The sequence below is a fragment of the Nilaparvata lugens genome, chromosome 1 (genome assembly GCF_014356525.2).
Source record: "Nilaparvata lugens isolate BPH chromosome 1, ASM1435652v1, whole genome shotgun sequence".
Taxonomy (NCBI): Eukaryota; Metazoa; Arthropoda; class Insecta; order Hemiptera; family Delphacidae; genus Nilaparvata; species Nilaparvata lugens.
Genome location: NC_052504.1, coordinates 41,278,227 through 41,291,940, shown reverse-complemented (window position 1 = coordinate 41,291,940; position 13,714 = coordinate 41,278,227). Strand labels below are relative to the sequence as shown.

Below are 13,714 nucleotides of genomic sequence, written 5' to 3'. Positions count from 1 at the left end.
AGCCTAACCTACTTCATTACCTTATTTTTTTAGACATCTACTCGTATCATGTTTATTCAAATAATTGCTTCAATAATACAGTCATATGCCAACCACTTGGTGAAATTGTAGCATAGAAATGCTAACTACGTGGTAACATTGTAAACTACATAATATCTATATTCTACTACTCTCCTAACTATACAGGGTGTCCCACCAAGGTTGTAACAGCCGTTGACCATAGATTCTTCACAAAATTTCTGACAAAAAATGTTCAGTAAACATTTTTCCTATCGACCTTAGTTTTCGAGATATATAGATGTTCGGTATTTTCAGAATATGCCTACCTCCGGTCATTAAATACTCAATAACTCGAAAACTACTGGTCGAATTTTAATTTCATTCGGGTATCGTTGGAAAGAGTTACAAGTTACATCATGCTCACTGCTTACAGAAATTCAAAATAGCCTCCATTTCTTTTTATGCAACTTCTGCTGCGTTTCATCAAGCTTCGAGTTGCCCGTCTCACTTCATTGTCTTCATTACTTTGAACGGCACTTGAATTCTGAGAATCAGTTCCTCCCTGGTCTCTACAGGTTATCTGTGAACTTTACTTTTCACAACCTCCACATACCCACATAGGAATCCCATATACCCATAGCATTCCCATAGGAATCCACATACCCTGAGATTTTAAATGATTATTTTACTGATTATTAATTATTTATTGAAGTATATTCTATTGAACCTATAGACTTAACAGGTTCCAATTTGTCAAATTCTGATTCGTCCTAAAGTTTCACATATCAGTATTAGTGAATATAATATATTTTATAGCTCACAATATTGTGAATGCTAACAATTCCTGTAATAATTAGTGAGACATTAAATAATTTAGTTATATGGAATAGTATTCCTAACAGATTTTATATTTATATTATTTCATGGGAATATATTTATGTTTTTTGTCAGCATACAAAATATTAGAAGTTTTTATCCATTTTTCTGATTCATCTCGTGATATACAGTTTGAGCTGTCTTGGTACCAAGCATTTTTATTCTACAACATATACAGTTAGTGAATTAATTAAGATTGATCTTATTCAGAGCAACTATTACTTATCATCCTTTGATGATATTCATATTATTCAGCCAGCAAATCTTCACTGATATTTATAATAATAAGTCTACAATATATCATATAAGGATCCAGAGAACTTCTAGAAGTGGCGTAGTAAGTCACAAGGAATTTCGAAAGGATAAATTAGTGTACACCTGTATTCATGATGAGCATTTTGAAACTCAATTAGAAGAATAATAGTTGATTTTCATTACTCTTGATTGAATGTATGGTTACTGATAATCAGTCACTGACTATCTTTTTGATTTCCTTATTGATAATCTTCAATATATTCAAGAGAGCAGCGGTAAGGATTGTTAATTATCAGTTGCTGAAACCCATGGTGTTTCATTATTGAGAGTATTCATGCATCTATCACTGAGCTAGAGCTGTGGTCAGAATCCCAGTATATTTGCAAGCCGGACGGCCTTAACTTTTGCAAATTTATTTGCAAGCTAGGGATAATAGAAACTGCACTGGCTTATTAACTCAAAACCGGAAAAAAATTGACTTAGAACGTTTTTGCATACATCAATTCAAATAATGTAGATAGTGTATTACCGTGTAGTTCTTATTCTGCCCGGCACAACTATCGCAGAATATTACCAGTTTACAAACAGTTGTAGGCAGAATAGTAGAAACAAAATGTTCAATCATGGAGCACACATCATCAGCTCCCTTTTTAGCAACTGATTCGTCATAAGTATAAAATACTGATGTTTGATCTGATAGGATATGAATATTGAACAAATAAAATCTAATTGTTGTTTGTAGTACACATCCTTTGTAGTAATATTGGGAGTATGTAAATTTTTTTGAAAATCATAGTAATGGCTTCCATGTCATGACTCTTTCTTGCTTTCTTTTTGTACATTGATTTCAATTGATAAAAGTTTTCACTTTTACTTAAATGAAGTTTATCGTCTATTCCTAATCTATCTAAGTCATTTTGAATCGAAACTTTATCCCCTTCAGTTGCAGTAGCAATGGATTGTTCATAGGCAGCTCTTTCGGACTTATTAGAGTCACAAGTACTACAAGTATCTTTACGTGGGTACCCAAATGAGAAATTAAAGCCTGTATTGAATTTGTCCTGAATGTGTCATATGATACAATATTATTCAGATTTAAGTCTTGATACATCAACCACAATTTTGATATATTGAGCTCTTCCGGTAAATATATTTTGTCACTATCTTTAAGTGAATAATGGGATTTCTGCCTTTCAAGGTGTCAATACACAGGTTAGGCCGGCCGCACACCAGATACGGCGTGGCATGGCACGGCGCGGCAAGACGTTTTGCCTTGCCGCGCCGCGCCCGATGGTTAAGAGCAGCATGTGGCGCGGCACGGTACGGCAAAGCAATTTGAGGAGACGCTCAGTGGATTGAAGAATTCAGACAAGTGAACTCGTGTGTTTTATAGATTGATACATATTTCGTGAAATCAGTTTTCAGTCTGTGACACGTGAAAATGAACGCAGAAGAAGAAGAGGCGACTGTAATAGCGTTGTGGTACTTCCTTAAGTCAATAGATGATTCCCCCAAGAGACAAATCTGGGTGCATCCTATCAATGAAAAACGTAACATAAAACTGTTTATTGCAGAGCTAAGAGCAGATCCGGAAAAGTTTTATAATTATTGTCGTATGAAACCGGCAACGTTTGATTTCATTCTTGGATTAATTTCTCCATCCATCCAAAAACAAAACACCAACTATAGGCTGAGCATAACTCCAGAAGAACGACTACTGATCACATTAAGGTAAGATTATTTTTATTGACCTATAATTCGTTCATGTAGTATCCCCTAAAAATCGAATAATTACTTAAAATGTATAAAATAACCTGTGGTAGTAAGTAGTAGGTAGTAGTAATAACAACCTCGGGTAGTAAGTTTTCAATCGTTACAAATGCTATTTTTATTGAGAAAACAATACAAAATATTCGTGGTCAATCATGGAAATTGATGATATTGTTGACCGTTAGTTGTACCATCATTACAGTTGACGTCATGCAACTGGTTAATCAGAGGAAAGAACTGATGGTTCAACGTTGAGCTTGAGGACGAAGCCACTGAAGCAGGGGACGGAGTGTAGCAACTCTGCTCACTATCTTGATCATCCAACAGGCTATGCAATTTTGCCATGACCGACGATTTGAAGAGGCGTTGTCTTTTTGGAGAAAGCGTTTCGGCTTCAGAAACTAAACTTTTAAAAAATGTTAACATTGCACTATCAGATTTTTCCTCTCCAGCTTTACGTTTTTCTGTGACAGTTTTTAGGTATTCCACCATTGGTGCAGCCACTATATCTGCTGTAGTTCTTCTTTGTTTTTTTGAGGGGTTAAAGTTGTTTTGATTTTCAATAAGTGGTTTAGGAGCGACTTCAACTTCTCCCTCTTCTTGTAGTTCATTTAAAATGTCTTGGGTCACATCGGTGTTATTTTTCAAAGAGTCATCTAAACTACCTGTCATTTTCCGCGTAGTACCAATCCAAGGTTGGAGGAAGCTCATAGCATCAAATAAGTGCCACTTTTTCTTTAGTTGCTTGGAACCACTGGGTGTCTTTTTCAACTCCTTTACGTATCTAACGTATGAGCCACGTAGATTGGTCCACTTTTTCTTGCATATGTTACCTAAAAAGAAACCAAAAGTTACAAAAGAGCATAAAATAAAATAAAATTGACAAACTTATTTTTTATACTAAAACAAATTAAGTCCTCATCTTAACAATATTATTTGTAATATTTAATTGTGGGAAAAAGAAGATAAAGTCGCCCCAATTCAACTTGTATGCAACTCTATTATCTTGTCCTTTTTTACAGATTTCTTGCAACCGGTGATCGCTTCCAGTATATACATTTCAACCATCGAGTTGGCGCTACTACTGCAGGAAAGATTGTAGCAGAAACATGTACTGCCATTTGGTCCGTAATGTCTCCAATGTTCCTAATGACCGATCCATCACCAGAAAAGTGGAAGGAAATATCAGTGAGGTTTGAAGAGCTATGGAATTTTCCAAATTGTTGCGGTGCTATTGATGGCAAGCACGTACGCATTGAAGCCCCATGGAATAGTGGCTCATTATTCTTTAATTACAAATCATACCACTCTATTATTCTACAAGCTGTTGTTGACGCGGAAGGTAAATTTGTAGCAGTCGATGTTGGAGAAGCTGGGAAACACAGTGATGGAGGTGTATTTTATTCTTCAACATTTGGTCGTTTATTTAACGATAAAAAACTGAACTTACCAAAGCCCAAAACTTTATTTAAGACAAAGACAACTAATTTTCCCTATGTCTTTGTTGCGGATGAAGCCTATGCCCTCAGCAGACACATGATGACCCCCTTCAACAAGAATTCTTTGACACGAGAACGAAGGATATACAACTATAGACAATCTAGAGCACGTAGAATTGTTGAATGTGCTTTCGGTATGATGGCGAAGAAATTTCGTGTTTTCGAATTGGCTATGTTAACTCATCCAGATAAGACAAAAATCATTGTGTTAGCGTGTTGCGTTCTCCACAATGTAATTAGAGTAAAAGAGGGTACTATGAGTCAGGTGTATGACGAAATGATGAACATTGAAGTTGAGTGTGACAATAAACAAGAGACTTCGAGGGCAAGAGCAGCTAAAGCTGCCTACAACATCAGAGAGAACTTTAAAGAATACTTCAACACTGAAGGTTCAGTACCATGGCAAGACAAAATGGCTTTTGTATAAACAACATGATTTGTTATGGACTATATTATGTATAGAAGATATGTCAAATAAAGTATGGCTATTTCTGAACGGATTAATGTTGCTGTTATTTTATTCTTAATGCCTTACAATATACAGTAAGTTTCATCAACATCGGTCAATGTAAAAGTCTTATACAGTATCTACATCGATCCGCTTAGGTATAAGGAACATACATGCAACAAAATATAAAATTCGGTCAACGCGTTTAGCCATTATCGTAGGACAAAGAGACAGACAGACTGACAGAAGTTTCTTGTAGCCATTTTTGGCCTATGCAACAATAGTGCTAATATTAGGCCTAGCATAAAACCTACAGGGATAGTTAGTGGGGAAAATTCTTAGCTTATTTCGTTGTTGAACTATCTTACTGTGAGGTAACACAGATGTAAATTAAAATACTCGCACAACAGATAGTACTAAAGACAGGCATATAACAGTATAACAACACTTACCTGGTACACTCAGCTCTTTGCCAATGTCGTTCCAAATTTTTGAGATGACGTCCACATTATGGTGTTCCTTTAACGATGCATTGTAAATTGGTGGGTTGTTTTGTACATAAAACAACAACCTGTCAACATCCACACTAGTAACTGCATCAACATCATCCTCCTGGCTTGCCATAATGTTTGACAGACAAACAACTGCTACACCCAGAGAGAATAGAATCTAACCATGAGTGGCCTTGCCAATACCGGTTCTACAGCGGACTAGGAGACAAACCCCCCAACTACGTATGGACCTTCCTCGCCCGGCGGGTCTGGCATAAGTGTGGCCAGTTGCCGTTTGCCAGCCAACCGAACAGCTCACTTCTCGTAATGTCGATTTGCAAAGTGATTTATTGATTTATTGTGATTTATTACAAGTGTTGTCTCGTCTCGTATTGTGATCTGGACCCGGATCCTGGAAGCAAGGAGGATTTGGACATGAAGGTAGGCCTATGTTATTGTGCACTTAGCCATTTTAATTGTTCAACTTGCCACCCGACGCCAGACAACTCAAAAGTTCTCGATGTAATTAATGATACAGTCCACAAACCAGATTGCTGTTTGAGCCAGCCTCTGTCGATTAAACATTGGTCCAACCGTCCGGAATTGCTTTGTTCATCGAATTTGAATAGGACTTAAGTTTGAAATATTGTCTAATAGGTTTGTCGTTTTTTTTGCCTATTTTATTCTTGGTTTGTTCTGTGTATATGGCTTGTTTTTGTCGTCGTAGATGAATATACGCTTTAATTGTGGTATTCTTAAGAAATTTGGGCTCAATTTAAGTTGGAAATTGAGTAGAACAAGTAATATTTTCGTAAATAATTGTGTCGTAGTATTATTGCGTAAGATTGTTGCATTGGCGCCACAATGCTGGACTGGCAAGTTCGTGTCGATAAGTAGAGAAAGACTTATACGTCGTCTAGCTGTAACAGTAACTGGAACTGTTACTTTTTTCAAAGGATACTTGCAGTTATTTGCATTGATTATTGTCGTTACTTCGTTATTAATAGCAGATATTGTTTGTTCCAAGAGTATCGATACGGTATTATTAGCCTTGTAACCGATCATTTCTACCGAGCATAAGTTGAAATGCTGGCTTGGCTTGTATGATTAGATAAGCCAGCCATTGTTCGTTCCATTGTGTCGCCTGCTCTCGTGTTTTCCCTCTTATTCTTGTTTGGTTCTTTGTCTAACTCTCTTGACGAGCGCTCACTGTTATCGCCTCACTATGGGTGTTATCGAAGATTTGACATTTCAAAGAGATGCATTAATTCGTAAAATAAAACAGATTAATGAAATTGCCGAAGCTGTCGAAAAAGATCCGAAAAATAAAAAAATGAAGAATTTATTGAAAGTTATGGGTGAGCATATCGATCACCACCAGGTGGAGTTCAATGACATAATAGATAAGATGCAGAGCTACTATAACAAACAAAATCCTCGATTGGAAACAAGTGACCTTGAAAATTTGATGAGCCAATTTGATGACACTTTTTTCAATGTCAAGGCTATTCTCGAAACCTTACCATCCACTCAAACAAATTTGAATATTAGTTCTTCCAATGTAGCTTCTCCACCTACAACTGGAAATATCTCGCCAGTTGCCCTACCTAAGCTTCCTTTAATGACTTTTGACGGCGATTTGAAAATTTGGAGTCAATTTAAAGATTTATTCGAAGCCACGGTTCATAATAATGGTCAAATTGCTGACATACAAAAACATATGTATCTTCGGTCTGTACTGAGAGGCGATGCACTGTCAGTCATTTCTGTGGTCCCATTGACAATGATCATTATGCTGAGGCATGGAAATTATTATTGAATCGCTACAATGACTCTTACAATCTGACTGACGCATACTTGCAAGCAATTTTTGATATGCCAGCAGTAATAAGCAACCAGACTCGCTACGAAAATTCATCACTCATTTAGCTGAGTATATTGCAGCACTAAAACCAATTGGTCATGCAGTTAATGACTGGTCGATTCCGTTATTATTTGTCTTAAGTAAAAACTGACTGAAGAATTGAGAGAGAAGTGGCAGAGACTGCTAAGAAATGGAACAGTATCCGATTTGAAAAACTTCCAATATTTTTGAATGATGAAGCTGTTATTTTAGAGGCTACTAAATCCACTGATTTATTGGGATCATCTACATCGTCAGAAGCCTCCTCACGTAAGCAGTTGTAAGTCCTAGATTTTTCACGTCAGAACTGTATTGCAATTGTATGTTATTCAATTTTATAAATGGTCCGTTAGCTATGTCAAGTGTGTTTAAAAGTCTTGAATAACCTATGACTATTGATTTTGATTTAGTTTCGTTAATTTTCAGTCCATTATTCTCAGTCCATTGTACCAAACGAGTCAAGTCAGCATTGACTTCATCAACTGTGACGTCGAAGTCATTTTTCTTGCAGTGCCGGTATACTTGCAAGTCGTCGGCATACAGGTGATGTCTGGTCGTGAGTAGAGTGCTTGTCACGTCATTTATGTAAATGCTGAACAGCAGAGGACCCAATACCGAACCCTGAGGAACTCCTCTGTTCACTTCACGCCACCGTGAAGAGGCATCCCCAACTCTCACACACTGACACCGACCCTGAAGATAGGACCTCACCCATGCCACAGTGGAGTTGGAAAAACCTAAGTTTCTGAGTTTATAGAGTAAAGTGGGATGGAAAATGCTATCGAATGCCTTACTAAAATCTATTAGGACTAGAACTGTTAGCTCTCTACCATCCATAGCCCTACGAATGTCGTCAGTGACTCTCAGGAGTGCAGAGGTGGTGCTATGACCACTACGGAACCCCGATTGAAAGTCACCAATCAATCCAGAACCATGGATAAATGAGCTTGATTGGGAGTGAACGATAATTTCCAGAACCTTGGACAAAACGGACAATAAGCTTATAGGCCTGTAATCGGATGGAGAGAGAGGGTTAGGGATCTTGTTCAAGGGAATCACTATAGATAGCTTCCAGTCATTAGGAAAAATGGATGTTAAAAGTGAGGTATTGATCAAATGGGTGAGAAATGGGAGGATAAGAGGAAGGATAATTTTGATGAACTTAATTGGGATACCGTCTGCACCAACAGCATTACTCTTCACTCGATGAACAGCCAAGAAGACCTCTTGCTCCGTGACATTGGAGAAGTAGAAGTCCTCATTGGGATGAAAATCAGGCAGAGAGTCAAAGTGAGCACGAGCTTGGCCCAAACCCACAGGGATGTCAGTGAAGAAGTCATTGAGATCATCTAGTGAGTGAGCTACAGTCGGTACCTGCCTCTCCTTGCCAGCCCCAATCTCCCTCAGAGCACGCCAAAGAGATGAAGTTGATGATCGCTTTGAGGAGATCAAGTTACGATAGAATGTAGCTTTCGCATTTCTAATTGTTTGCTTGCAAGAGTTCCTCAAACGCTTATAATGATTGAAATCATTGGGGCTTTTTGAAGCTCTTGCAATTTTGCACCAATAATCTCGATCCCTCATTAGCTGGCGTATCTCATCTGTGAGCCATGGAGCAGGATCTCTGGTTACTCTGCGATTTTTTAAAGGAACATGTTTTTCAAAAAGAGAAACTATATTGTGGTTAAGAATGTCCAACATAACATTAACATTGTTAGTTTGGAATATCTGTAACCAGTCAAGGTTAATTGCATCATTGAACAAATTGTGGTAGTTTATATTCTTGTTATCTCTATAAGTGATTATTTTTGGTTTAGGTTTAGGCCTCCTCATATTATAAACTAGGAATATCATATCATGTGCAGAGAGGCCTGGAAAGGGGATCTGCCCATGGCACACAGCTGCTCTCACATCGGCAACTGCAATAAGATCAAGCAATGTGTCAGATCAAGCAAAAGCTAAGATCAAGCAAAAAACATAGTGGCAGTTGTATTTTGTCATGAGTATCAGGTCCAAGTAAGTCAGTATTGAAGTCACCCATGATAGCCACATGTTCATAGGGCACCATCAGCTCAAGTAGTGCTTCCTCAAATTCTGACATATACCCAATATGAGGCGGCCTGTAGCAAACTGCTATTAACATTTTAACTCCATTACACTTAACCTCAATAAACATGTATTCAGGTCTAGCTGCACGGGAGGTATCAGAGGAAAACTTATGAACAGGCAGCAGAGAACGCTTGACAAACGCGGCAACCCCTCCCCCATTCTTGTGTAGCCGGTCATTCCGAATGAGCACATAATCCTCGAGTGCAACAAGTCGATTAGGGATTGCCGGTTTCAGCCAGGTCTCGGATACAAGAATGATGTCACAATCTTTGCTCTCGAAAGTGTGCCTAAATTCATCTATATGACAGAGAAGGGATTGCGCATTAACATGAGCGATCTTAAGTTGATCCGGGAAAGGAGAGAATGCCCGCTTGAGGGAATCGCCGACACTCAGCGCGGCCGCGCCGTCATCCTGCTGTATAGACAAGGTGGCTGCGACGAAGCAGCAAGGCAGAAGAGGGGGGTGAATCGGCGAAACAATGAGAAGCTACAAAAAAGACACTTACCACATTCATACTGACACACACACACACAAAGAAGGAAATGATAGAAGAAATATAGAAATAGAGATAAAAAACAAAGTAATGTACAGCAGTAAGCAATGAGTCGGAACGCTAGCTACAGGCTTGAGCTGTTCGGCTCCTAAAAGATAAAATTGAGGCTCTAATTCGGTTTTTGTGATAATAATTATTGTGAAAGAGAAAACGAATGACAGATCAAAAGTATTTCAGTTCAAGATTAGATACACAGTAAACTAGAAGACTGTAGGATGTCAATCAATGCGAGAGTCAAATGGAATAAAAGATAGTGTGAACCGAGTCCACTATTACAGATAACAGATAAGAGCAATCACGACAATCCTCAGGTAAATAGAATAGATTGGGAGCAGAAGAAATATGAAAATGTAGTGTGAGAGAGTAGAAGAGAGAGAGAAGGAGAAAAGGAGAGAGGTCCAATAATATATTGATAAGTGAGAGCAGAAAAGTAATGAATAATAGTGGAAGATAAACCACATGAAAGATAAATCAGATAGAATCTGTAATTATTTTAGGCTATAAGAGTATATCATCTAAGTTGTAAGAAAATTGTAGACAGATTACTATCTACCTATTCTTGTGTTTTAGAAAAATAATTATCAATCATTAAATCGTACAGTATTATGGCAAACAAGTATTTCATTATGGCGAACAAACCCAACTTTGATCTGATAAACTGTGTTCCGTCTTGTAAATGTGTTCTGTCTTATATAAGACAGAACAAATTTTTACTCGATAATTTAAAATTTCAGAAAAATATAAAATTAATAAGGAGAACAAAGAAAAGTAATAAATAAAAAATTTTAAAAAATTTGTGAAAAATGGAAAATGAATCAAATAATAATAAACCAATGATAAGTCTTTCACAGAAACATAGATACTATGATTTCTAAATTCAATTTCATAGTTCAGCTTCCACTAAATTTATCAGAAATTTCTCCGAAACATAATTCTATCCCCCTCCTTCCACTTTACCGTACCATCAACAGTCCAGGCGTTTGCTTGGCCCACACGAGCAGCCACCTCGCGATAGAAGCTGTTCCGCTTCCGAGTGAGGTCCTCACGGATGGTGATCGAGGACCCCTTCAGCTGCCGCCGCACGGAGAGAACGGCACGTTTTGTCCGATAACTGATAAACTTTACCAGTATCGGACGCGGCCTAGGTCGCGGCTCGCCGGGCCTTGGATCGACAACACGGCCGGAGCGATGGCATCGGTCAATCAGTGCAGGGTCTATATTCACGTTGAGCCTGTCGTGGCATATTTCAGTCACGATGGCTGTCACGTCCTCACCCCTCACCTCCTCCACGCCAAAAATTCGCACATTGTTGCGCCGCTGGTACTGCTCCTGGTCATCGATCTTGTTTTCGAGCAGCACCTGACGGGCCCTCGCGTCCTCGCGAACGGCGACAACCTCAGCCGCAAGAGACTCCACTCTCGCCTCCAACGCCGACAGTCGCGGTTCAAATGCTTGGATAAAGCGCGCGGAGATGGTATCTGCCAGTCGATCGAATAGATTATCGGCAACTTTATCTGCTAGCCTGGTCAGGAACTCGTCATCGGAGAGGAATGCCGAGAATTTCTCTCGAGCCGCTCCTCCCCCCATCGCCGTATCGCTTCCACCTTTGGACGAAGAGGCAGAGGGGGCCGAATTCGACCGTTGATTTACTGGCACGGCTGGGCGCTTATCTCCTGCAGCAGCCTTATCAATCGAAGCCTGCGCCTTAGAACCGCTTCGTAGAGCTTTTGGCGATGGAAACATGTTACTTTGATTGAAAATTTCTCAATTGCGCAAGATATATGAGGTGGATCGCAACAAGATTCGGTGATGAACTTGATAACACTTTCACACACTATATATGAAAGAATCACGCTGATTCAATGAGAAAAACCGACTGAAACGACAATAGTTTTGAGGAGCCGAAACGAGACGCGTCAAGCTGCTTTCATAACTCTTATCTCACTCTGTGAGAATTGTGAGAGTGGTGGAGGTACAGACTGCAAAAGGAAGTCTCACCAGTCTGTCAATAGGGTATGTCTCCTCCCTATTGATGAAGATTAGGCCTTATTGAAGGGAACTTCAATAAGTTTTAGTGGTTAGTTTTTTTGTGTCTCGTTTTATGTGTGGGAAAGGTTCCCAAGTTGCTTTGTTTCTTGTTTTTATTCTATAGTTGTTATTCTATTAGTTGTATATAGTCATTTATTTCTCGTCCCATCCTCTCCTTTCCGTGGGCCTCCTACTCCTTTTTTAAGTCTCCTCAAGGGCCCCTGAGGAGTGAAGATATTTTCCTTTTTTTCCCTAGTCTCCCTAGTAGGGTTCGTTATAGGTGTTTTTTTTGTTTTTTGTTATTGGAAGTTCTTCCAAGGTGGGTGGAATGTTCGGACATTATGAATGCTTCCCTTTCTTGTCTGGCGTTGTGTGGTGGAGGGGGCAATTATACGGTGATGCGCAAAGCATAAGTGTGGCCAGTTGCCGTTTGCCAGCCAACCGAACAGCTCACTTCTCGTAATGTCGATTTTGCAAAGTGATTTATTGATTTATTGTGATTTATTACAAGTGTCGTCTCGTCTCGTATCGTGATCTGGACCCGGGATCCTGGAAGCAAGGAGGATTTGGACATGAAGGTAGGCCTATGTTATTGTGCACTTAGCCATTTTAATTGTTCAACTTGCCACCCGACGCCAGATAACTCAAAAGTTCTCGATGTAATTAATGATACAGTCCACAAACCAGATTGCTGTTTGAGCCAGCCTCTGTCGATTAAACAATGGTGTTCCTTTAACGATGCATTGTAAATTGGTGGGTTGTTTTGTACATAAAACAACAACCTGTCAACATCCACACTAGTAACGGCATCAACATCATCCTCCTGGCTTGCCATAATGTTTGACAGACAAACAACTGCTACACCACACTACCACTGCCTCTCAACTACGATTCTCGCGCATGCGCAGAACGCTTTGCATTAAGCCTCTTGCCCGAAAGACGAAACTTGACAAGGCAGTACAAGGCGCCTTGCGGCGCCGCCTCGCCACGCCATGCCGTGCACGATGCAGTGTGCGGCACCTCCATTGATAGCAATACAAACCACATCGCATGCGGCGCCTTACGGCAAAACGCCGCGCCGTGCCGTGCCGCGCCGTATCCGGTGTGCGTCCAGCCTTAGGAGCAACCCCGACAAGCCCTTTAAGAGTGTATCTATGCTTGTAAGTGCTATAAATTGATTGTTTTCCAATCATTAAAGCTGGTTCTGCAGCATACACTTCTGTGCAGTCAATAATTATTCTACAGGATGTGATATCCGAAAAATAATTTGGAAGGCATGACCTATTTTTAAATAGGGAAGGTACAATATTTTTCATCAACCCCACACAAAAATGGTTTTATGCAGTACATGAAACCAAGTAGTTATATTTGCTACCGTTGTTTCACCTATCTGAAATTGAAAAGCCAACTCCTTATGAGTTGGATTTCTTTTCATCTTCATCATTGCCATCAGAAGCTGGTCACAATGCGGGATCATTATGACCTTCCACCCTAGAAAATAAGCTATCTCACTAGCTGTGCACAACTGCAGAATATAATATTGAAAACTGATTTGTGAGGTAAAACTGTGTGGGTTAATACTAGTTTATCACTATCACAAATCATAGAGTAGGTGAGTCTTTGCTGGACAGTTTTTGTTCTTTTGTGTTCTTATAGTTCTTTTTCCAAGAGATATACCTCCGCTTCCAGTGCGACAACACTATTGCTTGTAGTTGGTACACTGACATCTTCTTCAGCACCTCAATTGGATGTGGCTCCTGCACAACTTCTGTCTCTGTTTC

General features: G+C 39.3%; 2 protein-coding genes across 2 annotated transcripts in view; one reads left to right on the top strand and one right to left on the bottom strand.

The window, feature by feature from the left end:
* LOC111058132 overlaps window positions 1-12,874 on the bottom strand; it is a 23,057-nt gene extending 10,183 nt beyond the window's left edge. The window contains exons 1-3 of the mRNA XM_039426574.1: window positions 12,798-12,874; window positions 5,301-5,501; window positions 3,093-3,734 (exon numbers count right to left, since the gene is read on the bottom strand). Of these exons, the coding sequence (XP_039282508.1) occupies window positions 3,093-3,734; window positions 5,301-5,472 (814 nt within the window). The 5' untranslated portion in view covers window positions 5,473-5,501; window positions 12,798-12,874. The remainder of the gene's footprint in view (window positions 1-3,092; window positions 3,735-5,300; window positions 5,502-12,797) is intronic.
* LOC120352645 (protein ALP1-like) lies at window positions 3,795-5,301 on the top strand. Its single transcript, XM_039434117.1, has one exon. It carries the CDS (start codon window positions 3,892-3,894, stop codon window positions 4,825-4,827), a length of 936 nt encoding a protein of 311 aa, XP_039290051.1. The 5' UTR covers window positions 3,795-3,891; the 3' UTR covers window positions 4,828-5,301.
* Window positions 12,875-13,714: the final 840 nt, after the last annotated feature.